The sequence below is a fragment of the Denticeps clupeoides genome, chromosome 15 (assembly GCF_900700375.1).
Source record: "Denticeps clupeoides chromosome 15, fDenClu1.1, whole genome shotgun sequence".
Classification (NCBI taxonomy): Eukaryota; Metazoa; Chordata; class Actinopteri; order Clupeiformes; family Denticipitidae; genus Denticeps; species Denticeps clupeoides.
Window position 1 is genome coordinate 15,898,735 of NC_041721.1, and position 27,790 is coordinate 15,926,524.

Below are 27,790 nucleotides of genomic sequence, written 5' to 3' on the forward strand. Positions count from 1 at the left end.
TTTAACCGCCGCCGCCAGCGAGCCGCGTTCATGCGCGCCGCCTCCGGCCGCCGGAGCTCCAGATGGCGAAGATCCGGGTCTCGTACGAGTACTCGGAGGCGGAGGACAAGAGCATTCGGCTGGGGCTCTTCCTGATCGCCTGCGGCATCCTCTCGCTCTTCATCCTGTGCTTCTGCTGGCTCAACCCCACCCTGCAGAGCATGCAGAGCAGGCCGGCCAACTGCACGGTGGCGGCGGTGCGCCGCCTGGACGAGTCGTTCGAGTGCGTGTTCACCTGCGGCGCCGACTGCCGGGGCACGTCGCAGTACCCGTGCCTGCAGGTGTTCGTGAACAACTCCGAGTCGGGCGGCGTGGCCCTGCTGCACCACGACGAGCAGCAGCTGCTGCTCAACCCCAAGGTGGGTGGACCGGCGGCAACTTTTTCTCGACTTTTACTTTTAACTGTTGTCTGTGAGGTCATCCGGGTCATGGTTACCTCAAAGGTTCCAGATTTCGTAAAACAAAAACTATATACGGTACAGGCCAAAGGTTTGGACAAACCTTCTCATTCAACCTGTTTTCTTTATTTTCATGACCTTTTACGTTGGTAGATTCTCCCTGAAGGCATCAAAACTACGAATGAACACATGTGGAGTTATGTAAAGGGCGGCTATTTTGAAGAAACTAGAATATAAAACATGTTTTCAGTTATTTCACCTTTTTTTGTTAAGTACATGTGTTCATACATAGTTTTGATGCCTTCAGTGAAAAAACTATATATATATATAGTCTGTACAGTATTTAAAAACGTAAAAAAAAGGTTACTCCATTAGCGACTGGACTTGTTTTGGCTCACCCTTCCATCCGCAGAGCGAACGTTACACAGAGGAGGTGGCCTTAGACACAATCCATCACCCACCCACTTACAATGCAGTTCTTCCAGCGGAACCCGGGCGGGTTCACTGCGGGTCTCGTTAACGTGAAAACCACCACGGGGTTCATGGGCCCGCTAGTCCTGCCAGACAGTCAGACACGAGAAAGGACGACTGGGACGCTGTCAAGGACCCAGCACAAGTCCAGTTGCTATTGGATTAGCCTTTTTTTTTTTAGATTGAGTCAATAACAATATTACACATCCATACGTTGTTAAAATCCATACGATTTGTCCGTAAGCTCAAGGAGCCTTTCTGTCCAAGCTGCAGCTATTTTGGGTAAAAAACAACCAAATAGTAAAGTTAGCTTCATAACTTTTTTTGGCATTTATTATTAAAATGTATTATATTAATACAGTAATGGCAGATAGTGATCAAATGTTTGATTGCAGCTCATTTAGTCGTAACAGTTTTATTTGAAGCAAGAGTGTGACAGTTTGTAGTCCATTTTAAATTATGCCACATTCAAAGAGAAATAAGACGAATCGGCCGTCTTGTGCAGCCAAGTTATTAATAACGCTGCAGCCGCACCCCTGTACCCACTATACCTGCTCCGGCCTGTCGAACATTTTCACCACAGTACGAGGTTTGCGTGTACGTGGTGATCGGTTCCTGTAAGAGTATTTACCAAATCTGCAAACGGGACACTGTCGAGTACACGCTAGGACTGCTGGCGCGTAAAAGTTATTATTTCTCGTTATTAAGTCCAAATTATTTGTCGGGCAACGTGGGATTTGTTCACATTCGAGCTTCAGCACTTACGAACAGAGAAGCGAGTGTGTGGGCACCAGCGATAGAAAGCAAGTCCACCTTCCCCGCTGCCGCCGCCCGTTCCGTAGTCTGCTGCTTGCGTCCTGTTTCTCGATGGCCCGGTTTCACCGGGCCTGACCACCTACCGAGTCGGACTCTCTTTTGCTGACACACAAACAGGCACATTTGTGCTGATCACGGGTCTCTACGTCACGCTGCCGGCACCCTAGGCGCCATGGTAACCGCAACACAACTTTCTCGTGGCCCGAATAGGCCTCTCTATTTTTACCTGGCTTCTATGGCAACATTCGGCAGACGACCCTTTCGGAAAAACACTTTTTTTTTTTTTTTTTTTTGGAAAACGAGTTAATGACTTTGTTTTGGTGGAGCCTGAAAGTTCCGGGAGTGAATTAATGCTCGAGAACACAATGGATCTAATTATGCCTCGCTATTCTGGTACTAATTTCCTCCGGGCTACAGACATCTGCGTGAACGTGCCGACGGGAAACAACAGTTCCAAACTTACAGTAAATCAATAATTTTTTGAGGAGCAGCCAGCCACCGCAGAGAATTCATCCTTTTCTATGTAATATCGTGATAAGCCTCGTTTTAGCCACCAGGGTGGCTTTACCATGCAGGTTTTCTCAGAAGCAGAAACCCCCCCTCCAAAAAAAAATGGAATGTTGCAGGTTTATCCATTTTATTATTTTATTTATTTTATGTGAACTAGTTCATATTCCTAGATTTCCTTTTTAATCAGTCTACAGACTAGCTTCCACGGCCATGCTGGTGTGCCGGTGCACAGTCTGTACCGGCTGCCCGGTCTGTTGTGCACAAATCCATTCTCACAGTTGCTGATCCAAATGTTGTATAATAAATAATACACAGTATGATATATGCCTGGACATTGTTAAATTGGTGTTTTTTTAAGACATGATTATCAATAATTTCACTTTTTTGAATGACCTACTTAATTAATTGATTAATTGATCTTACCTGAATGCCTCAATGCACCAGCCTCTCCAGGACCATCACTGGATCTGTTTACAATTAATGGTCCATGATGATTGATCAGGTTTTTTCCCCCCTCTGGGTTTCAGGTTTTTAGTTATTAATCATGCTTTTACCCAAGATGATTTGTCAGGAACGGTGGAGCGCTCTGTGTTTCGTGATGAACTGTTTAAAGGTTACTGCATCTTTCCTCATGATGGGCCTGAGACGGGCGTTGTGAGTGATGTTCTGGGAGTCTGAATTGTACAATTCTGGCATTTCGGAGGTGTTCTGTGAAAAACAATAACTTCAGAGCCCCTGTGGTGCTCAGGATGAAGAGTGCTGTTTGGTAAGAACCGGGGGTCTGCCGGCTTATCATGAACGTTAGGTGTCAGAAAGGTATCTTCTGATCTGGTGGGCATGTCCAATAGTGCAGACTTTTTGATATTTAATGTGTTCCTCAGAGAGAAGTTGTGTGCTTGTTCAAATGTCCAATCTGAGAAATTGTGTGGGTTTATTTTTAAAAAATCACACTGTTTAGTAACTTTCACAAAGTGACAACTTTGGCAGGAGGTCTTTCATGAACAGAAGATCTCATTCTCGTTTCAAACAAAACGCTGTCCGTTTGCATAAGTAAAGCTGCACTGATGTCGAGTTTGACCTGCTGTTGAATCTGTTGAATTGTCACCACGACAACCGCACCCTGCCGTAGAAATTAAGAAAAGCACACATTATGGGTGGTATTGATGTCCTACTTCAGGTAATTACCCAACTGTGCCTGCCTTTAAATTACCTTCTTTATAAATATCTGTAATTGATCTTGATTCCAGACTGGCTGATTGAGCAATTAGGCTAACAGTAGGAGACTCTTGATGGCGGAGTCTGAGGTCGGGGGACAGGGCTTGGTGCTGAGACCTCAGATATGTCTCATATGTGAAATAACCATATTGAGGACATCCAGTGGGTACGAAATGTCTCAAATAAGGTCCCAAACAAATGGATGATTGCATTAGGAATAATCAATAACTCTGTTAACCTGTCATGTTCGAATGAGGAGGGATAGAAACGATGGACTGCAGGAGTGCAGAAAAAAAGAATATGCTGAGTAGTAATAGTAATAATATTACTATGATAATAATAATATAAATGCGCTGTTATGTGCTCCCCGTTTGAAGTGATACTGTAAACGCACCCTTTGCATTTCATAATCAAATTTCATAACAAAATCTGTAATTCACTAAATCTCAATATATTCACAATATCCACCATTGCATGATCCCTGGAGTAGAGCTGAGGAGATGTACTGGTGGAGAGAGGGGTGATCCGAAGTGGATGAAAGGATCAATGTACGGCGGGTAAAAGGTGAGAGAAAAGACAGGGAGGAATGATAACTAAGGGACAGAGACGCTGTTGTGTGGCCGCCCCTCTCGGTTGTGTGACCTTTGGCAGGGGCCGCTAATGAGAGCGACTCCTCCGAGCCGAACGAGTGAACATGTGATTAAGTCACCTGTGGAATGACATGACATTATCTCCCTCCATCCCAATTACACCCCCTGTCCATCGAGGGCAGACGATCAGCTCCATACATCCTGTGGGTTGGGGGTTTGGATTTTGAATAGACTGAAATGCTCATGTTGACAGAGAATATTCAAAACCGTCCCATGATTGTTGCTCAAAATACCTGGGTCATTCTTTTTTCTTTTTTCTTGCCTTTTGGCAAAGGAGAAGGTCACAATAGCTTTTCAGGTCACAGGCTATTTTATTTCTGCTTCTCTGTCTGGTGAATATATCCTACATGTTAAAACACACTTTTTGTATTAAACTACAATTTCCCCACTATTATGACCGGCATTACATTATTTCACTCATTTACATGGGAAGCAGTTCAGTGCCTAATATCAAGTGAAAATGAAGTGATTGTCATTGTGAAACACTGATATATGAATATTATATGAATATTATTTATCATTGACTACCATCCAGTCGGTACTGCAAACACACAGAGGATATATTGAGGACATAACTATGTTGTTTTTAAACAGCAGCTATGAATATTGACAATAATCTTAGAGACTCCTTGTGAATGAGCAGAGGGAGCCTGAGTACCATGGTGCGCCACAGTTTAAGAACCAAGAAATTCAATATACAACTTACTGTCAAGAAAAAAGGACCGATACACAGTGCATGTTTGTGCAGATGGTAATTTAGCAAATAAAACGTGCTAGAGATACAAAGGTACAAATTTTGGCAGATTTTCTACAGTTTGTAGTGTTTGCTTGGCTGTTCAGTTTGGTTGCAGAAAAAAAGGCAAACAGTCACCCTCGGTCATCTCTGCAAATAATCTTTATTATCGTATGAATTTTTCATATGTTTTTGACATTCTTTGGTGTGATACACATGAGATCAGCTTGTAACTGTAGACTGTATGACATTGATGAAACTCATGAGCAAATGTTTGGCTGACTGTCTTGGATATCCAGATTTACATTTACAGCATTTACCAGACGCCCTTATCCAAGGCGACTTACGATCAGTAGTTACAGGGACAGTCCCCCCTTGGAGACACTTGCTCAGGGACACAATGGTAGTGGTTCATATGTGAGTGTGTTACCCACTAGGCTACTACCACCCTACAGATTGATTGAAGGAATTTATTCCACAATCATCATGATAAGTATCATCTTTTGCACACTGAATTCTTCCACCAACAGCCTGATCATTTCTTGTTGCTCTCTGCTCATTGCCATGGTAATGAGAGCAAGCGGAACCAGGCAGCATTTAGCTATTTTTACCTCTGGGTGGGGTGGGGGCGTGTTTATTGGGGGACGGGGCTGAAGGAGCGGGCAGTGCCCAGGGAGACGGTCCCTTCCTCTGCCAGGGAGGCTGAGCCCCGGCTACACTGACTGACACAGGGAAGATGAACGAGCTGCAGCTTCCCTTCCTTTTTTCTTTTCGTCTCTAGAAGCCCCTTCAGGCCTCAACCCCTTCTCACCGAGCGTCTAAAGAGAACCGATTCATGGTGGGGCCCGCTGGTAATGCTCTCTATCATTTACACGGGTGCAGTGACTCCTGGGCAGGTTTAATTGACCCAGAATAATGAGGTGCGGTGGCTTCAGAGATGCGTGGACATGTGAGCTGGAAGAGAGTTCCTTTTTTCTGTGCTTTGGGAGAGTGTCCAGTCAAAAATGACTTCTGTCCATAAAAATGAAAAGATACCTATCTTAATGGGCTTGAAATATGTTTGCAGAAATGGGTTTGCAGCCATAAACGATAATCAGAATATTTCCATTTCGACATTATTGGAGGATATATTTGTTGCTCAATTTCAGAAATTATGTGTTGGGGATGTTCACAAGTGTCAGATTCAGTAGTTCAGAATTATCCATAGTGAAGAAGAGAGCCATATGTCATTCCTATGGGCTACTCCAATTTTATGTGCAGGTTAATAAAAGAAAAGTTCTGGGTGACAGAATAAGGGGGTAGTTAGTTCTTCTTCTACAAAATATAGATAATGAGCACACAGTCCTTTCTTGATTGTATATATTTATGTAAATACATGATATTATGCCTGAAGTGACACTTGTGTGTGTGTGTGTGTGTGTGTGTGTGTGTGTGTGTGTGCATGCTTCTGGGAGTAAAATCTACACACATAATAAAACCAGGGGTGTTTATATTGCACCCAACTGAGATAAATATGACAATGAGAATGCTTCTCTGAAACTGTATTGGATTATGTCCTACACCATCTTTGTACTACTCTACCCATCTTTGGGTTGTCAGCACACCAAGCATCTTTTTAAAAAACGTAAAAGCTAATTTATTTCTCCCGAAAGCAGTAATTACTTTTGAAAGCTTTTTTAAAAAACGTTCTGTGCTTATGCAAGATGACCGATGACCGTCTCTGCATTATTAATGTCTCTAACAGCCCCTTGAAATTTGTGCGTCCATTATTAATGCAACGTTGACAAGGCTCTTTGCAGTAATTCCCCTCCCAGCCAATTGAATTGCATATGAGTTTGATTCCAGATGAGAGTTCATTATAAAGCGATGGCTGACCAGTGGGCCGCTTATCAGGGGAACTTACCCACCATACTGCTTGGAAAGCAAAACATTTTTCGGCCAAACGCCCTTTATAACCACAGCGCAAATTAGGTTCCCTGATTTCAATAATTAAATGGAAAAAAGGAATCAGGGATCTCTCACCACAGTCGGGGGTTTATTTGTTAACTCCACAGGGTTATTCACGGATTATAAAGCTACTGATTTGCCCCACGGCGAGAAAGGCACAGATGAGGAAGGAAATAAAGCTTTATTGTCACCCCATACATATAATTCATAGTGGGACGAAGTGTCTTCCTCCCGGATCATAGGTGCGACATACAAGAGAACAGCATCTCTCGGACAAACACCAAAAAAAATACAATACTTCACTTATACTAAAAAATACTATATACCAGCTGTGGATTGGGGGGGGGGGGGTAGTTTTTAGTAAAGCAGGGCATGGAGAAGGCAGTTCAGTGTGTGTCCCCGGGCCATCATCATTTCCCCCCACTACTTTAAAGCCATGCTGCCAATGACTTGTTGTGACATTTAAAAGATTTCACCTTTTCGAATGTTTTTTTCACCACGCGCTATAACGTGTTCCTTCTTGACGTCGTGGCGAGAATTGCCTCGTCGAAATGTTTTCATGAATTTGTAGTAAAGGTGACCTGCAGGGGTTTGGTTAAGCGGCCAGGGGGCGGCTGCCTGGTAGTTACAGTCTACAGTTAGAGTTCCGCCCGAGCCGCGTTTTTCCAATAAAGCTGAATCGACGCTCTCACTCTCGCTCTCCTCTCAAAGCGACTGTCACCATGGCACCGTGGTCGGGGGGGTCACAGATGAGAGTCTGCGTAGCGCCATTATGAATACATTAACCTCACCAGGCCCTGTCTGGTTCTTCAGCTACACGCAGACAAAGCGGAGGACTGTCACAGAGGCAGTCAGATACAGAACTGGGGACACATTTTGCTTTAGATTCTTCCATTTTCTAATAATTGCACCAACAGTAGTTGCCTTCTCACCAAACTGTTTGGCTACTGTAATTTTGTCCCTGATGTCCTTGGCCTGTCTGTCTGTTTGAAGGTGTGGACATTTGTCTTTTATGCAGATAACCAGTTCAAACGTGTGCCATTAATACAGGTAACGAGTGAAGAGCTTCTTAAAGACGAACTAACAGATCTGTAAGAGCCAGAATGAAGGTGATCATATTCTAATTTTATAGAACAAAATACATAAAAATTATTAAAGAATTACACAATGTGATTTTATTCTGTCTGTCACAGTTGAGGTGTCCCTATGCTGAAAGTTACAGAAACCTTTATTTTCCCCACTGTACAAATCTTTGTTCCTTGTGATAAGTGAAGATATCATTTCGGCATAAATTTGATTTACGGAACAGTGTACAGCAGAACAGAATTTTAAATCAACAGAATAACTATGCAAAATAAGAAAGTGTCAGTCATAAAAATCTTAAATCCATCAGCAAATTAGCAAGCATGCCCCATGGCCTGAGCCCAGTTTAGCCCCACATAAATATGACTACAGATTCCCTGTCACCCACCGTGGATTTAGAAGCTGGAGTGAATACTTCATAATGTAGTAAATCGCGTTTTCAACGTGCTTCAAACTGTGGCATCCGGTGTGGGCAGGATTTACAAACCTTAATATTTCGACAGGATATTAATGCTTTATTATGAGAAGGCTTACAATGCAACCAGTGCCTGCTGTGTATATCTTCAGTGTACGTTTTCTTCCTCTGGCACTAAAAGCAGCACGTCATTTCAACTAGACAGCGTACCCCTACACACACACTGGTGACTTGCAACACCCCAGCACTGGCATCGGCAAGCCATGTTGTGCTTTCTGGACCGTACGAAACGGCCGAGTCTGAAGCAGGAAACGGTGGAACAGATGCTTGCAACATCTGCGAGCCGCGTCGTCCGGCTGCGCTGTGTCAACCACGCTGACTGGGTTTCAATGGGAGCCATAAGGGGTTCACACAAAAGCCTATCCTTACCGCTGGCGTGCCAAATCTCTTCCCATGATTCAGTTCAGCAGCCAGTCTGTTCACTGACTAAGATCTCTGCCTTCTGTACCTTTCATCATGGAGATGCTTGAGACCCTCTCACTGCCCGCATTCAGGCAGAGAGAGTCATCTGCATTCATGAGAATTGCAACCCATTCACCCCTTAAACAGAGCCCATTGACTTCAAATGCTGGGCACAAGGACTCGCTATGACCATAAATTATAGTATTTCATTTTAATGAGCCTGCTGAGAGCGCTATTGCTAAGCTAATGCACGCACAATAAATTATTTTTTTAAAGCGTGATTGGTGCCCACTGCTCTTCTGGAATCCGTTTTTTTGGTGATGTGGGAATAAAAGTTTCCTTTTTTGTACGTACCCAGGGATTCTCTGAAGGTCAGAGGTCCTGTTATTTATCAGTCTGGTGTGTATATGGTGTGTATATGGAACACAAATCAGAATCACTTCAATTGGCCAATTGTGTGAGTGAACACATATAAGGAATTTGATTTGAGCACAACAGTATAAAATACCACAAGTAAATGTAAAGTACAGATCAGCTCATCTGCCAGAGGGCAGCAGATCAAAACGTCTGTGTCCAGGGTGTGAGGGATCTGTCTTTTCCTGGTTCTTGAGAGGGTGATCTTTTCTGCCATCTGTACAGTCCATTGCGGTCTGGTCCTGTGCTGTTTATTGGCTGCTCCATACCAGACTGTGATGATGGAGCACGGGATAAACTCCTAGAACTGGGTCAGCAGCTCCTGTGGAAGACTGGACTTCCTCAGTTGCCTCAGGAAGTACATTGTCTGCTGGGTCATTTTGAGGATGGAGGAGATGTTGGTCTCCCACTTCAGGTCTCCACAGAAGACACTGGTCTGTCTGATATGGCAAGGGTGAGCAGTGTTGAGGGACATCTACTGAAGTCCACTGTCAAGTCTACATCTTGAGTGTGTTCAGCTCCAGGTTGTGCTGACTGCCGCTCAACTTCCTGTGGCTATGCATATTCATCACCATCCTCAAGGAGTCCAATGACGGTGGTGTCATCTGTGAACTTCAGAGTTTTTGGAGATGCAGTCATTGGTGTACAGGGAGAAGAGCAGCGGGGTGAGGACACATCCTTGAGGCACACCAGTACTGAGCGACCGGGTTCCAGAAGTGGTCTCCCCAAGTCAGGAAGCTGGTGATCCGCTGACAGGTAGCTGGCACTTAAAGGTGATAAAGAAAGGTGATATAGAAAAGAAAAAAGCTTGTTACAATTCAATATGACATTCATATAGGATGTTTTATATGAATTAATATGTTTTTCATTGTAAACTTAGAATTATTATGGATTTGTCCACTTTCTAATCTGTAATGTGTATTCTGTACATGATCACAATCGGTGTTGCTATATCATCCAAAACACAGCTAAATTTGGTAAGAGTTTAACGGTTGCAACTACCGGTTACCGAAACAGGTCTATAGACAATGATCAGCAATCGGTCTTCATCCTGTCCTCTCTCCCTGGCACTGATTCATCACTTAGAGATCACTTCACCCCGTCCAAACCTCAGCAATACACTCCAAACAACACTTGTGACAGACACCCGGTGTGTGCGTGTGTATATTAATTATTACAATAGGATTGTGAAATATAAGTATCTTATTAGAGCATCAATATCAGTACAACGAGACGGTAACTGAATACTCAAAACTGGACCATTAAACAAAAATCCTGTTTATAGAAGGAGATTGTGAACCGGGTTGCCATGGGAACAGTGTCTGTTGAGACCCACGTGGTCAGTCGTGATCTGAGATTATGGTTTTGTGATCTGACCCTACCCTGCCCACGTGGTCTGCCCCTCTGCTCTGACACACTCACAAGCCTGAGCTTTCGCTAAACTGCTGGCATTCTATTGGTCCGTTATGTAACGCGTGTCAAATGTAATGCGCGCCTCTGAAAGTAAACACGGTCACATGTGCCCTATGGCCCAACCAGACTTAGCTCGCAAGTCCGCAGCTGCTACCCGCTGTGAGCAGTGCATCCGAGACCGACGTCATTTCTCCAAGTGCCATCCATTAATTATTTCACTGCTGCTTAAGTGCATAAATGGCAGCCCTAACCTTTTATTCACTTAATGAAAAGCTAATTGAACAAGTGAATCGGATTTCTGATGCAAGAAAAATTGGGAGCTTTCACGGTCTCAGCCTGTGGCACAGGAGCGTGGTGGTGTTATGCGACCTCTTAAGACAGGAGGTTGGTCATCGTCATGGTTAAGAGGTGTTGGTAAGAGTTTGTCTGATGGAGCCTAATTGATAAGCATCAATTGATGAATCATCCAAAAGGAACAATTAGATCTGGCAATCATCAGGCTCCTCCCATTTTATAAATTGATTGTTTTCTAGGTAAGGGAATAATTACACACCAACAAATAAAGCAGATACTTCCCTTCTTCAAGATTCTGGTTAACTACCAAACAGTTGTCTTAGTTTGTCTATTTGTGTAAATACTGAGACACCTAACACTTGCAAACAAGCCCCATACTTAGTGCATAGCGCCAGACTGAAAACAAGTCCCACAATCCTGAAGGCAAACCAAGCACAAAGCAACTGTGGTTTCTCGAGAAGCGGCCTGCCAATGGCTGCAGTGATATAGTGACGATGGTCTGAGTCAGGAGTGCATGCTGTAGTTCACCTCTGTTTCATTTCCTGACAGTCCACCTCAAACTCTGGCCGGAAAGCCATGACCTGGAGGTGATGGACATCATCAAAAAGAGGTGGTGTGTTTGTGTGTAGGAGACGGAGAGGGGCAGAGAGACAGGGATGAAGGAACACAGCAATGGTGTGGAATTTTAATGCACGAGGACATAAAATTACCATTCCACCCCTTTTCACATTCAACCTGTCACATACCTCATTAGATTAATAAATCTCAGAAATTAAGCAATGGTTGGAACTTTCTGTCATCGCCCAACAGGAACCAAATTATGAGCCACTACACTAGGACACATGTTCCCAGCCAACGCAGTCCAACTTGGGCAATGATGTTCCCCTTGATCAAGGTACCGTCCCCACACACTGTCATGGTTGTCCACTGCTCACCAAGGGTGATGGGTTAAACACAGAGGACACATTTCGTTGTGTCACCGTGTGCTGCGCTGAAGTGTTTCACAATGACAATCACTTCACTTTCACTTTTCGCTCAGGAGAAAGGTGGTGGTGGACTTTACTGCCTAGAAGATGTACTGCAGCTTTTGAACGAGTGTGGAACATGCCAATGGCATTTATGTCCTGACCTTCAGGACCCACAGCAAGTGGAGCGGGATTTGAATAAGATTTGGTCAGCCTACTGTTGGTTTTGGTCCATGGTGATGCTGGTGGAGGATAGTCAACAGTAAAACTTCAGTCTCCTGCTTTGTATTGTTCGTGTTTGTAGATCAAAAATAGCTTCGTTCTAACCTCCAACCTCCCACTTATGAGTTAATATGAACGTCGTTCATGTACTTGCCTGCAGTTACAATTTTCTCCTTGTAAATTCTAATTCTACTTTTGTGCAAACACCGACGTGAGCTTTCTGCTGCTGTTTTCCCGAAGTGCCACTCAGAACTCGCCGTCCCTGTTTTCAATCTGACCAATGACATCGCCATGGGGAGCCATTCATTTAAAAAATCTACTCTGTGTTTGATGACATAAATGAATAGTCTGGATTTGTCTGAGGTTAATGGCGTTTGGCCGCTCGCTCCGTCTGATTCTGCCGGTAAATGACTTAATCGGCTCAGGCAGAGTAAGCAAATTAGCGCTAATGAGGGCCAAACAGATGCCCAGGCCTCCCGCGGAGCTGCCCTTCTGTGTACCCCCAACCACGGAAGACTGAACTGACTCTGCATAGCCATGTACCTCAGTATTCAAGGGTCATCTGGAGGCTGCAGGGGAGCTTCTTTATTTACAGAGCCTATTATTTGATCCACAATATCTCCAAACTCTGCTGACAAAAATCACCGAAGCCGGATTTTTAAAATCTATGGCCACTCTTGAGTGAATCCCTAAAAGTGGCCATGATTAACTTGATCGTGACTTGGTTGTAAGGTGTCACCGATCAAAGCACCATCCCCACACACTGCTCCCGGGGCGCCTGTCATGGCTGCCCAATGCTCACCAAGGGTGGTGGTTAAAAGCAGAGGACACATTTTGTTGTGTGCTGTGCTTCACAATGATCATCCCTTCTTTTTCTTAAAAAAAAAAAAAAAAAAAAAAAACTGAACAGGGCCACATTGCCACCCGACTGCTTTCCAGTTGTTGTCGATGGCATGTCGGACCAGCAAGTTTACCAGCAAATGAATTGTGACCATAGATACCAGATTTAGTATTTTTCTGTTAAGCCATTGAAATATTGAAATATTGACATGTGCGAGTATAAATTTGGAAAAGGTTAAGTTTTTGTGTTTCAAGGTTTTATCAAAAATATATTGGCGCTAGCATAATTACAAATTGACACATCCTGTTTTTTGTTAGCATAGTATGGAGATGATAGGCATCAAATTTCAGAAGAATGGTCTCTAGTGGGTTAATGCAAGATGCATTTATCGCATTTACCTGTTGCCGCACATTTGTTATTCCTGCTATTCGAGGTCGTGCTGTTCTACGTCTTTGGTTCCAGCGCATTTATTATTATTAAAAAAATATTTTTTTTGCAATGTTTGTTAAGTCTTGCTGGTGGAGTAATCACAATGCTTCACACTGTGGTTAATCGTCAAACTGGTTAATCCCTGCAACCCTACTTGCAAGTTCTTTTTTATGTAAGCAGGACTTCTACAGGGAGTGCAGAATTATTAGGCAAGTTGTATTTTTGAGGAATAATTTTATTATTCAACAACAACCACGTTCTCAATGAACCCAAAAAACTCATTAATATCAAAGCTGAATGTTTTTGGAAGTAGTTTTTATTTTTTATTTTTAGCTATTTTAGGGGGATATCTGTGTGTGCAGGTGACTATTACAGTGCATAATTACTAGGCAACTTAACAAAAAACAAATATATACCCATTTCAATTATTTATTTTTACCAGTGAAACCAATATAACACCTCCACATTCACAAATATACATTTCTGACATTTAAAAACAAAACAAAAACAAATCAGCGACCAATATAGCCACCTTTCTTTGCAAGGACACTCAAAAGCCTGCCATCCATGGATTCTGTCAGTGTTTTGATCTGTTCACCATCAACATTGCGTGCAGCAGCAACCACAGCCTCCCAGACACTGTTCAGAGAGGTGTACTGTTTTCCCTCCTTGTAAATCTCACATTTGATGATGGACCACAGGTTGTCAATGGGTTCAGATCAGGTGAACAAGGAGGCCATGTCATTAGTTTTTCTTCTTCTATACCCTTTCTTGCCAGCCACGCTGTGGAGTACTTGAACGCGTGTGATGGAGCATTGTCCTGCATGAAAATCATGTTTTTCTTGAAGGATGCAGACTTCTTCCTGTACCACTGCTTGAAGAAGGTGTCTTCCAGAAACTGGCAGTAGGACTGGGAGTTGAGCTTGACTCCATCCTCAACCCGAAAAGGCACAAGCTCATCTTTGATGGTACCAGCCCAAACCAGTACTCTACCTCCACCTTGCTGGCGTCTGAGTCAGACTGGAGCTCTCTGCCCTTTACCAATCCAGCCACGGGCCCATCCATCTGGCCCATCAAGACTCACTCTCATTTCATCAGTCCATAAAACCTTAGAAAAATCAGTCTTGAGATATTTCTTGGCCCAGTCTTGACGTTTCAGCTTGTTTGTCTTGTTCAGTGGTGGTCGTCTTTCAGCCTTTCTTACCTTGGCCATGTCTCTTGAGTATTGCACACCTTGTGCTTTTGGGCACTCTAGTGATGTTGCAGCTCTGAAATATGGCCAAACTGGTGGCAAGTGGCATTAGACCACACCCCTTCTCATTACAGAGATGCACATCACCTAATATGCTTAATTGGTAGTAGGCTTTCGAGCCTATACAGCTTGGAGTAAGACAACATGCATGAAGAGGATGATGTGGACAAAATACTCATTTGCCTAATAATTCTGCACTCCCTGTATACTGCTTCCATGCGATATGTGTAAAGTCTGTGCACTTCAACTACTTAATTTTGTGTGAAGAGAAGCAACTTCAGGGCAGGTCTTTTAGGAGTTCCACAAGAGTCTATAGAGAGAGAATCGGATGAAAAATGTGGTTGAGAGAGTGGAGAGGAGGATTTGAGGAAGAGCAATAGCTGGAGAGCTGCAGAGGAAGCATAGAGGAGAGATATGGTTGCTTTGGCAATGGAGAAAGACAATGAACTGTTGATAGTCACTATTTCCACGATAACTCTGCTCTATCCCTACCCAGAACACCCTCCCCCACCTTAAACTGGCCATAAGCGAGTGAGTGGGGCTGAAAAGTGAGCGATGCAGAGCGTGCTTAAGAAGTGGGATCAGCGTAAGCTGCGATCAAACAACTGAGTGGGACTGGAGAACATTGCTCAGATGGTGTTCTGATCATCCACTAAAGGCCAGACTGATCTGCGCGTCTGTTCTCTGGACATTGAACTGATGTGGTAATATGGACACGGGTCCAGCTGGGGAGCTTCACAGAAGGCCACCATGTGCCGCAAAGTGCCAACGTCTCTTCATAAAATTTGGGACAAAGAGTGCTTAGCTGGCGACCTCCTCTGTCTCTCCAGAAGGGCACACTTGCCACATTATTGAAGGATAATCTTTTCAGACGATCGGCCATTGAGCGATTCGTATGCACCAAGCCAGCAGCCCATTATCTGTGGTTCAACTGATGGACTGGTAACAAAAAGTGTTCATTTTAATGTTATTTTGCAAAATCGAGCTCTATATAATAAGTCATGAATAGGTTAAAAATCCTGTTCATTACTTCTGTAGATACTAGTACCTGTTGGACCACTATGACCGCTCTCATTAAAAATGAAACCTCCATTCACGACTGCATCAAAAATGAAATGGCTCTCATCAGTTTGTCATTTGCTAGAATGTGACCGATGCCCGCACTCTGATGGTGTCCTCTGCCAACAGCGGGTGCGGAGTAATGGCAAGTCCTCGTGCTTTACTTTGCCGGCCTCAGACAAATAGATCCATCATGTTTCACACCTGAGAAAGGCAATCTTCCCCAGTGCTGGATCCCCACGGACAGTGGCAGCAGGGCCGACGCTCAATCACAGGCAGTCCCCACACTACGATACCGTCCACCAGCACCGCCGTAGGCAGCAGAGTGTCCGTGCAAAGATTTCCTGCACTCGGGAGGCTAACCACTAGCAAGCAGATGCAAGTAATTCGCCACAAATTCACTACAATTTTCTAGCCTTATTCAATATGATGGTTATTATAGTCTAGCAAATGTGAATAGTGGGATTTTTTTAATACATGCATTCTGCATGTAAGTGGTAATCCATGACAAGGTGTGCAACCTCTGTGTTGTGTTGTGTCATGGTTTTACCCTTCATACACCCTGATCATGCTCATTGTTCAGATGTGACTGAATATAAGTAACAGCAATATGTATCCGGAATACAAAAATGAAGTATTCAGCATGAAAACAGTATTACATTTTGTAAATGTTTTGTAAATGTAGTTATGCCCCTGGTACACCGGGTTGTACAAATGAACTGATCAACAGTGCAGACCAAACATGTGCAGGGTGTTATGTCCGAGGGGGAATGTAAACGATGGACATGGAGGGTAGGGACAAAGGAACACAGTTTAGTAGAAATGGGCAAAAACAAACACATGACACAATGCACAAACCAGGCAGAGCGAGATATGGGGGACAGGGAACCCTCGGGCTGCGTGTTTGAGAACTTCTCTCCCGATCCACGGCACTACCTGTTTATACTGAAGCCCAAATCAGGTAGTTGGAATCAGCATCAGCTTGGAGCAATCGGGGCTTGTTCCTCCGGTCAGTCACATGGACTTCTATTTAAGGTTTTTTTTCTATTCTAAACTGACTTTATGCTGAATACTTTACTTATATTTGAAAGCGTTTCTCAGCCGTCGTGCCGTTTTTCATGATGTCGTGCTCCTGTGCTTTCTCTTTCACACCACACACCACACTGTAGAAATAAAAAAGTTGGGAGAACTTAAACATTTAAGGCAACTGACTGTGAAGCATTTTTAAGTTCCCTCAACTTCACTCCCATGTAGTTGTGGCATAGGCATGAAGCTGAGAGAACTTAAAAATGCTTTGCAGCTGTTTTTTTTTTTTTTTGACTATTTAGAATACCCCTGTTGCGATACATAAACCAGTACATAAAACATTACATATATTTCATAAAAAATTTGGCTTTGTATACTAAAATGTAGATTACATGCATTAATTATTAAATCATAATTATCATTTACATTATCGTTTATTCAAGCTGATGCTGATGTGCCAGTTGTAGCTTGGACGAATCCAGCCCAACCCCCAACCACTGGTCTGCATAGAAAGACTAAACTTTTCCTAATGTTATGACTAAATGTTATTGCATATCGAAATCTGCAGTGGGGTTTATTTTGAATAATGACCAGATCATCTCCCCCTCACTCCCTTCCACACTTGCCTCTGTCAGAGTTTATATGTCCAATGAATGAAACCCACAAACTAACAAGGTAAATAGGTGACACTGACAACTTAAAAAATACTTCCACACTTTTCATTAGTTATTTCATGTGATGCTTACAAATATTTAGACTACACTGTATGTGTTCTGTAACAGTATTCACTATTAAGCCTTCACTATTTTGCTCAGCCCTGGTCCTGCCAAAGTGTTTAATGTCCTAGATTATGTTCTCTGCTTTTGGGCCCTGTTTCTCTCTTAGTAACCTGCAATATAACTTAAATATTTATTAGCGCACATCATTACATTTTCCCAGCAATATGTTACATCACCCTGGATCAGGGGAGAAATTTTTTTTTTGAGAAAATTATAATTTTATGGGATTGAGTAATTTTTATGTATGTGCGCCTGCCTCCACAAAACACAATCACTTCTGGACTCATAGATTGTGGACTTATTGTTTTTTCATTTGTATCCTTCAAAATGATTCCATTTTAAATTACATCATCAATTCCATTTGTTCGAATTGAAGTTATGAATGAAATAATGTCATAATTATGTGCTTCCCAATGTGTCAAGTACATTGTTATTCATGTCTTGAATTCATTCATATATGGCCATTTCAGTGTAAATCTGAAAAGCACTGATATAGGAGAATATGGATTTAGCCTTTTATCAGGTCAGCAGGTCAGGGTCAGGTTTTATTTTTAATCCATAGTATTTTTGTTTATGAGGGTCAACGTGCAAGCAGGCTGGACCTTTTAAATCACATTTCATATGAGTGCTTTTGAGCCTCCACTCTGAGTGAAACAACCAGCAACCCTGTAATCCTTATGATCTGTGCATTCTCTGAGCTCACTTAGCTTCCTGTTTTTCTGCTCTCTCTAGTGACACTTTGTTCTTGACTGAACATTAAACCCACAAAAGTACCTTATTTCTTTTGTGTCTTAATGGGAATTAAGTCTTGGGTGCCTCCATCTCTGTTGTCATATGGCTTGGCTTTCATGCGGATCCTTCATCTTATCCAGGATTGGTTGCTGTTGCCGTGATTATAATGTAAGGGCCGCTCTACTTTATTTGTCCCTTTGTGCTTTCATTTCCAGCCTGGATGATAATTTAATGCTCCGAGAGCATATAAGGATGGATACTGTGAGATATTCAGATATCCAGTCTATTAAACAATCATAATATTTTTGCAGTTTAACATGCTTTTCTTTCAATGTAACTTCACAACTAAAATGAATAAAAAGAAAAAAATAAGAAAATAATATGTAACACTTGGGCACAATTTGTGATTCAACACAGAACAAACATAGCAAAACGATGTTACTTTTGTTACCATAAAAATTTTAATTCTATTAATTTCCCAGCTCTACTGGGAAAATAAGAGTAGTGACATGTATATTCAAAATAAACCCTACATGGTTGAATGTATGGAATTGTGGTAACAATATTATTGTTTTATTGTTTGGCTACATTCATCAATATGTAAAATTCATTTTCTAGTTGTGGGTCTTTTGCTGGTTTAGTGTATAATCTTAAAACCTTTACTATTAGTATAGAATATTATTGTGTGTTCTACTCAAAGCCTTGATGTAGAGGATAAGGATTTTATTTTCCATCTATTGGCGATTTGATGTGGATGAACATGGCTTATGCTACATTATCTGATGTGTGTGCGCGCGTGCGCACACGTGTGCGTGGACATATCTGTCTCCGGCTGCATTAACCACATGTTTGTCCGGCCCACTCTGTGCATCCCCTGTAGCTGCATTTCCATGGTAACCCTGTTGCCCTGGTGAAGCGGAGCCCCGCGTAGATTTCAATCAGATGTGTGTGGTGTGGAGGCCCCAGCCATGAGTGCCGTGAATGGGAGAGACAGACGTGGCCGAGGGAGGAGGATACCACATCTCAATGTGCCTCATGCTTTTTAGAAATTCATTTTTACATTAATCACATTGCCCCCGCCAAAACCATTTGTTTAATGGCCAGGGGCCTGTCGACATCATTTCAAGAAACAGGAACATTTATAATATTTCAATTAAAGCATAATTTGATTCCACTCACATATGTATTGAAACATGTGACCATTCTGTCAGTTTTGTAAAGGTGGATTTTTCCGTGTTTTTATGAAACCTGGTATGTAAATCGCATTACACAGTACAAAGTCACGAAACCGTGGACTGCAATTTGATCAGGTGTAAAAGCATCAGCCACATCACATCACAAGATGTCCAGTTGGGCTACAAATCATTTTTTTTCTAGCACAGATTCTTGGTTAGATTGAGATCTTATATTTCAAAATACATGTACTCCATTTATCAGATGCCCTGATCCGGAGCATCCAGAGTTACAGGGACAGTCTTCCTGGAGACACTCAGGTCCAGGTCCACAATGGTAGTTGGTTAGGCTACAACCACCCAGTTAATACAGTTGGCATGGAGGGGCATACATGGTCTGCTGCAGTCTGTAGGTTGGTGGTAAAAACACTAATTTATCTTATTGTTGCCAGTTTTTATGTAGGCTCTCTGGGAAATTCATATATTAGTGAATGATTTCATATTAATTACATCACCTCAGGTGCTATTTTGTCTGTTCCGCACTCAAGTTGCTGAATTTGATTGACTGAAGTGTGTTTAATATTAGAGCTACCATGACTTTAAGAACTGGCTGTTGACTTGTGGTCCGTTTTAGTCGGGATCGTGCCAGGTTCCACTGCCATGACACTATTCTACTATAATAATCATTGTAACTTGCTGTCAGCGGTTTTAATGTTGTGGCTGACCAACAGGGCATATGCAATACAGGCAAATGCTTAGGGTGCCATCTATCCATACTTAAAACTAGCCCCCCCCAGCATATTTGTGCTAGTAATGAAACGGCATAAAATGCGCTGTTCTGGGGGTGCCAACCAAAAATCATTTTTAGGGTGTATGTTTTATATTTTACTGCTTTTGCAGTTACCTCTACCTTCATTGATATGGCTTCATTGGTAATAGCTATATTTTAAGGCACCCATCATACCTGTGTGTCATAAATAAGTATATATCTGTCTGTCAGATCTCACTCTGTTCTTATATTTAATAAAATGAATGAAATGGACACAATGTTTTCTATAGATCCTCTCTTCTTTGTCTCCATAGTGTTCTTACGTGCCAAAATGTGAGCGCGACAACCAAAAGATGAAGGACGAGGTCCTGAAGCTTCAGCACTACTGGACGGAGGAGGGAAGCAACCAGTCTTTCACCTGTTTCTTCAACCCGCAGAGACGGTGGGTCTTTCCTGTCCGCCAGACGGCAGAAATGCAGAGGTTCGCTGTTTCAGGCTTGTTCAGCCGCAAGACTTGGTGGAGACCAAAAGCAATTTCACGTGGAGAACGTTATCTTTAGAGGAGGGTCAGGGGACGTTAGATCTGTCCCATGCTGCACCTGTGTTTCCCAGTGTGTTCTTTACTGGGATGGCGCTGGACCGGTTGGGACCGGCATGGTCTGGCACTCATCAACACCCCTGCGAGGTGGCAACACCCAGGGCCCAGTCTGGAGAGTGGAATTAGCTTGATGTCTGATGTCACCTCAGAAGCAGAATGCTTATCTGACTCTTCTATGTACATCGGTTTCAACGTGGCATTATAAAATCCATGTCACCTCAATGCGCCTCAACAATTCATGCAAATTTAAATGTGCATTCTGTGTGAAATTGCAATTTTGTCTTGTCACCTTAGGCTTTCCACAAATTTGACCAATAATGCCTTAATCTTGGTTAATCTCTCTGGACAAATTGGGCTACGAAAAAAACGTCCAAATCCCTGGTCCAAAACCAGGCATTTGGACCACAACGATCTTGGAAGGGCTTATTCACCATCATCCCTTAGAATTATCCCTAATTCTCCAGAACTTATCACAATGGACAGCTCCCTGTAGCTTTTTACATTAATACCCACATGTAGTCGTTAAAAAATCCTCGGTGGACACCAAAGAAGAACCTATTCCATTTTAGAGCAGATTCGTGTGACAAGGCAGATCCTGTAATGCCACGGGGCGAGGGAGAAACACGAACACCCGTCGTTTTTAAATAAAGGGTGACTGTAATAAATGAAAAGAAAAGCGGAGGCCACAGCACACACAAAAAAAAAATACTCAAACTGAAACACGCAGCATACGGGCAGTGGCATGAAAACAACTCGACCCAAAATGCAGGACTGTCATATGAAGGGTTCTAATCCCCCTCGCATGGGTTGTGATTTGGTGCCCAGATCACAGATCCACAGATTTTGTTTTACAGCATTACAAAAAAAAATTATCTATGAAATTTCAATCACAATCCATGCCAAAGCTTTCCAGTCCCTGTAACTACTGGTTATAAGGTACTCAGGGTAACGGCTTCAGTTAGATGCCTGAAATGTAAATGCACATCCTGTCCCAAATTTGCATATCATAGAGGAGTTGACTGTTGTCCCGAGGTCGGCAGTCTCTGGGGACACTAATTTTAGCTGCACTTTACTCGGGTGGCTTTATGCTCCTATTGGGAATTTATTTGTACCTGGGGGAAAAAAACAGAGACCAATGAAAAAGTGTCCAGGATGAAATGAGGTCTTACTCTACTGAAGTTCAGACCTGTTGCTCCAGCGCATTCTCTTCTTCCCTCTGGCGTCCCTCTCTGAGTCTCTCGAGCAGGGTGCTGGTGTCCTACTTTCCCCCCTGGTGTCAGCAGAGCTTTTGGAGGGTTGCCTGAGGTGTTCTGGCAGGAACGGGTGTCTCTGGGGCAATTTTGCAATTTTCTGTGCCCTTCTTTTCTCTGTAATTAAAGCCAGGGACATCACCCAGGCTCTGCCCAGAGTCCATTTACAGGACATTTCAGAGCCCTGAACAGGGGCTGTAGTCATGGTGGAGGGAATTGTGAACAGTTCCAAAACCGGACATCTGGAGAGGAATTTCGCATTTCAACTACATCCAAATCAACACAAGACTGGCTTCACCAGAAGTCAGAGCCGAGACCTAAATCCTTAAAATGAAAATCTGCGGCGTGAACGTAGCGTTTCTGCAAGGAAGAGTGTCAAAACGTGCCATGCTGACAGACTCCAAGAAGACTGATGTTGTAATCGAATGGAAATGTGTACTCATCTAGGGGTGTGCATACTTATGCAACCAGTTTATTTCCTGTGCACAGGAAAAAGTGGGAAAAAACTTGATATTTAAACAGGGGTCTGTGCACTTTTTTTATCCACTACATAATTTTTTTTTCCCAAAAAGTTTGTTCAAAATGGATATTGAACTCAAAAGAGATAAAGATATATTAAGGATCAGTGTGCTATCTTGAAAATAGGAAATATAAGAAATCTGTTGTCTTTGAAGCCTAACTTCACCGGAAAAACACGTTTGTCCACCATATCTGGCAGCTTTTATTTCACAGTTCTATTATGATCCCTTTTGACCATTTCCTCTTTTGGGAATGTTTTAATATTACAATATCTACATCTTTGTTTTTTCCTCATTAGTACTGTAAGTCCTTACAGGGTAACACACACCTTTCATACTGCTCAAAACAGCATTTTCATTGACAAAGGGAGCACACTCAGTTAAAATGTCCTTTCATTGTGCTGTAACATGCTGGTTTGTGTTGACTCAACTAAAAGCAGCTTCCCTGATGCAGATGTGTCCCTCAATTCTGACCGTCTCTGCACTTATCTCCTCTTTGTTAGTCACTTTGGATAAAAGCTTCTGCCAAATGAATAAATGTACATGCAAATAAACGGCCCTGGGTAGTAAATATGAGTGAAGACGAGGTATAACGGTCCCATTTTGTCGTTCTCTTCTGCACATTATTATTGCACTCAGACACATTGTAGATCCTGCATGGAGTTTCTGTCCATGGTGCATGAGCCTCTCCAGCCAGCAGACTGGATATTAAGGTTTGAGAAAGACTTTCCTTCTGGACCTGGATAAGCAGCTTCCCTATACCTGTACATGCAATTTTACTTTCTAAGCAGTTTTGATTGTCGTCGTTGCTGATGTCCGAAAGCTGAAAGCTTTCTTGCTGTAAAGCTCTGATTTGATTGTAGGAGCAGTCAGCATTGGGCCTTTAATCAGGAATAGCGCTGGCATGCCTCTGAGCATTCTTCTGTGGGCGGTGTGCCGAGCGTTTTGCCTTGTGGATGGTAGAATTTGGGTCAATTTAGGTTCATTTGTGTTTATGAAAACTTCAGAAAGAATGAATCCCCTTCATTTCCTTTATTACTTTTAAACCTTGGGTAATGCATTTGGGTCGGGTCGTGTTATTAGTCATTTTTTGGAATAAACGCTTCATCTTTATTGAATGCTGTACTATGTACCATGACCTCACTGCAATTTTATGCCCCTGTGACCGTTTCAGGTAACCGTACCCTCCACATTAACTGATGTTGCCATTTGACCAGAAATGAGCACAAATGAACATGTGTGTGTGCAAAGCATAAGAAATTTGCTCAAGGGGTATTTTTTTTTATATAGCGTTGCCAGATTACATTGACGTGAAATCACAGATCACAACTACACTGCAATCACATAATCACAAGCACATCAGTCACGCCAATCACCTCACATTTGCCTCATACCTCAATCACAACGTCATCACGTAAGGATTAACTCACAATCTCATCAGTCACGACATATTACAGTTACATCACCTGTCAATCATAGCACAAGCACACTGTAATCATTTTAAGGTTACATCACAGCAATTACACCATGCCACCACAGCCACATCTATCAGGTCACAGTCACATGACCCCGTGTGTCTCAGCTGATCTCTTCTGTCCCCCCCGGCAGGCCGGACGACGTGTTGTGGCAGCGCACCCACGACACCAGCGTCCTGCTGCACTGCGTGCTCTGGCCTATGGTCAGTCTGCTGGTGGGCACCCTCATCGTGCTGCTGACCGTCTGCGCCCGGAGCCTGGCCGTCCGCGCAGAGGCCATCCAGAAGAGGAAGTTCTCCTAACAACCAGTGCAGGGCCGCGGACTTTCTCTTTCGGTGCAGACGCAGTGGGACCCTCCCCTCGGGGGAGGAGGAGCCAGTCTCCACCCGGCTGGCACACTGGGAGCAGAAAGCGGCTCCTTTTCCAGGCTTGACTCTGTGCCCAGTGGAGGTTGTTGAAGCTTGACGTCCTCGCTGCAGTGGGCTGTACTGACTTTTTGGACCAGAACACACACAAACACACACACACGCACATAGACACGCCCTGCTGCTCTGCAATGTTTGTCTTTGGCTTGTGCCTGTCATGTCGTTCGTGTGACTCGTTGTGCTGGTTCAGTCTTAGGGATTCAGAATTTCTTTTTTTTTTTTTTTTTATTTCCTGTGGTGTGTTTGTTGTGTGTATTGTGCGACAAAAGCGTTTTAACAAACACACACTGCTGCTTTTAGTCTCCTCTCGGTCGCCGTAGGTGTCCTGGTGGCGTATGGTCTGCACTGTACTCTTCATGTGGCGCTTGTGATTCATTAATGTTCGTTGACACTTTAAAACCAGACTGGGGATGTTCTCTTCACCTCTCCTTTCTTCTCGTTCTCGACTGTTATACCTGAATGTCCACATTAAAGTAGCAAGTCTTTCCCAGCATAGTGAGACTAGGCTCAGTTCTACGGATTTGCGTTGGGGCTTTGATGCACTGGCCTGTTTTCTTGCTGTGAGTGAAATACGATTGGAGCTTTGAGAGCCCTGAACAATTTTGAAGGCACCAGGTGCTGAGAATTATGCCATGTTTGCTGAGTTCCGATCACGAATCCGATCAGTACCAGATATGGATTCAGCACCGCCAAATACTCACAAAGCCATCACTGCACTGTCTACACTTTTTAAAACCGAGAACAATTTTAGCGATTATCACAGAAATCCATGTTGATTCAACGATTAGCCCAACAATCGCTTCCAGCCCGAGGAACACAAGCCAGTAATGTCCGGGAAGACAGAAGGTCCGTCTCAAAAGTCAAAACTTGGAATTCCGTCATTTACGACCTCCACAAAATGGGGGAAAACATGGTTAGAAACATCAAATGCTTGTGAACAGAAGAACAGATGCAGCAAATTGAGCAGTGTCAATAAATTAGTGCGGATTTGAATGTTTCATAAATAGGGCTCATCATAGACAATGTAAGATGATGTCACTTTTTCCTGGACATATTTTGAGGGATAAAAACTTGTCTTAATTTCAAACCAATACATTGCAGTAAAATGAATTTCAGATTGTTAATTTGATCAAATATGGCATATTGTTTATAATATAGACATCAAATATTTTTAAAGGTGAGGTGTCCAGTTAAAAAGTTCTAAATATAGAAAATATTCTAGTTACAACAATATTTTGTAGTTACTAAAATCTGAAAAATAAAGTGATTATAATGCTCATAATCACTTAACACTTAATCACTTAGAATACTGCTCTAATGGTGGCTCCACAGATCAGTAAAAAAGCAGCAGTTCTTCAGCTCAAAATCCAAATCGTTGCCCATGATGATCTTGCGTTCGGTGTGCAGAGGCAACAGTGCCCCGCGTCGCCTTTAACGGCCACGTCGCTGTGGATTGTCTAATAATCTCTGAAAATTAATATGTTGCCAGTTTGATAGCAGATAATTCATGAACCTTTCTTGCTGTACCTCTTTGCTCTATATTGAACCCCTGAAGAGAGGGTCATGATACAGGCCACTATTTTCAGAGTTGTTTGCTAGTGTAAGGTCAATGGCATCCACATGATTTGCATAATTAAATCGGTGCCATAAAAACTAAGGTTTAAGGTTTAAATCATCAATCAGTTAAATAAAACACCAATAAATATTGTGTTCTGGGCCACAAAAATAATTACTCCTCAATAAAAATGTACAAATAATTACTAACTGCCAGGTTGTTGTATAATCCACGTAGCACCAGCTCAAAAATAGCGCCCCTAGTGTTAGCATCGTATAGTGAACTTGAAGCTGAGTTGTTGGTTGGAGTTGGTCTTTTGTCGGAGGTACGCAGTGTAGTCGGACGCAGTGTATTCTGATGCGAATGTATAATCAGTCCCTACTTTTACCTCTTCACCACCGAGTGCCCCCTAAAGTGGCTTTTTCGAGCGACCCGCTACGTTTCCGAAACTCGTGTTAACTTCGCCCTTTGTGTTTTTCCTCCTGATGTATAGAATGCACAGTGAGTAAATGTACTCGCTGCAGAATTTGCACTGCTTTCCAAGATGTATATTATTGTCTTTTTAATGTATGCACTGTACGCTCTTTTTCAAAATGATTGCTAACAATTTGATACCTTCGAATGAAGTGCAATGCTCTGGATTTCGGTGGAAAAAACAGCAGCCACAGTTTTTCCCACTTTTACCGTGTTTTTACACTCTGGCGGAGTTTTTTTTAGGAGTGTTAAAGAACGTTTTCAAACCTTTCCTATGAACGTGGATTTGTCTGACTTGATATTATTTAAAGCCCAAAGAGTCATTTTGAAATTATATGCTGTTCTTCTCCCTGAAAAGCCCTATTTGGACGGTATTGATTGTTCATTTTTACATTTGTTGCTGCTCCACGTTTGACATTTCCAAATTGTCCACAAGGTGCTTCGATGTTTGAGGTGACCAGATAAAAAATCTCTGCTTCTCTCTGCTAAGAAAATATTTCAGATAAACACTTCATCTCACTCCTTAATATTCAAGCAATCTGTGCTCTGAGACTTTTCATCGTAATGGACCTTTTTTCTCTGGCGTGACACCTTGGGAACCTTCTGAATTTATAATGTCTACCTTCCACAGCTTCTAGTCTCACCCTGATGATTTCATACCGTCCAAATAGTGAAAGACTGTATCCATTTTTTTTTTTTTAATTCACTATGCCGGATGGTGAACATTTAATTTCCGCACGGTGGCCCGTTATCAGGGGTCCTACAGCTCATACTCATATCAGACAGCGGCTCTGATGTAGCACATTACAGATGTCAAATGTTATTTATTAGATAGCTAAGTGAAGCTTGATGCATTTAGCTATACAGTAGCATACTGACTCTGCTGTAACAAATAAATTATATAAGAAAACACAAAAAAAAAAAAATCAACTGAATGAACTGAATATTACTAAATGGTAGCTAGTTCTGATCATTGCTTTGGTAGCTACTGTAAACTGTATTTATTCCTAAATGTCCTTCACGTCTCATGCTCCCCCCCCCTTCTTAAAAAAAATATTATTTCAGCCAGGACATGGATCTTTGTGTGTTTTAATTTAACCCATGCCTCTTAGATAATGTGTTACAAGGCATATTGTGTTCAGAAAAAGAAAGTGTTTTAACAGTTGATACTTAACAATGTAATACAAAATAGTGCCTGAAAAATATCTTTTTGCAATACTATTAAAAAATAGTATTGTCTTCAAAAGTTGTGTATTTTTTTTGTCTTTGTAATATTATTAATATTTTTTATTCATTCGTTGTCACCTTGCTGTTTAAACTGTGTTATTGTGTTGTATGCCGACATCACTGCAGATGTCTTTTAATTATGCATGTAATAGACGTTACCAT

General features: G+C 42.5%; 1 protein-coding gene across 2 annotated transcripts; it reads left to right on the forward strand.

Annotated features, from left to right (window-relative positions):
* On the forward strand, nt 1-27,647 carry LOC114765295 (calcium-activated potassium channel subunit beta-4-like). Of its 2 annotated transcripts, none has more exons than XM_028955434.1 (3): nt 1-398; nt 20,421-20,548; nt 24,081-27,647. In XM_028955434.1, the coding sequence occupies exons 1-3, from the start codon at nt 63-65 to the stop codon at nt 24,247-24,249; spliced, it is 633 nt and encodes a 210-aa protein (XP_028811267.1). In that variant the 5' UTR covers nt 1-62; the 3' UTR covers nt 24,250-27,647. The 2 variants fall into 2 exon arrangements, with proteins under 2 accessions (XP_028811267.1, XP_028811268.1); XM_028955435.1 differs by having other exon boundaries at nt 23,112-24,218.
* Nucleotides 27,648-27,790: the final 143 nt, after the last annotated feature.

What these genes read in the sequence shown, in the direction of transcription:
- LOC114765295 (XM_028955434.1), top strand. Translation starts at nt 63, where the DNA reads ATGGCGAAGATCCGGGTCTCGTACGAGTACTCGGAGGCGGAGGACAAG. An exon ending in AGCTGCTGCTCAACCCCAAG is followed by an intron (nt 399 to 20,420) that starts GTGGGTGGACCG and finishes TTGTCTCCATAG; the next exon opens with TGTTCTTACGTGCCAAAATG. An exon ending in TTCTTCAACCCGCAGAGACG is followed by an intron (nt 20,549 to 24,080) that starts GTGGGTCTTTCC and finishes CCCCCCCGGCAG; the next exon opens with GCCGGACGACGTGTTGTGGC.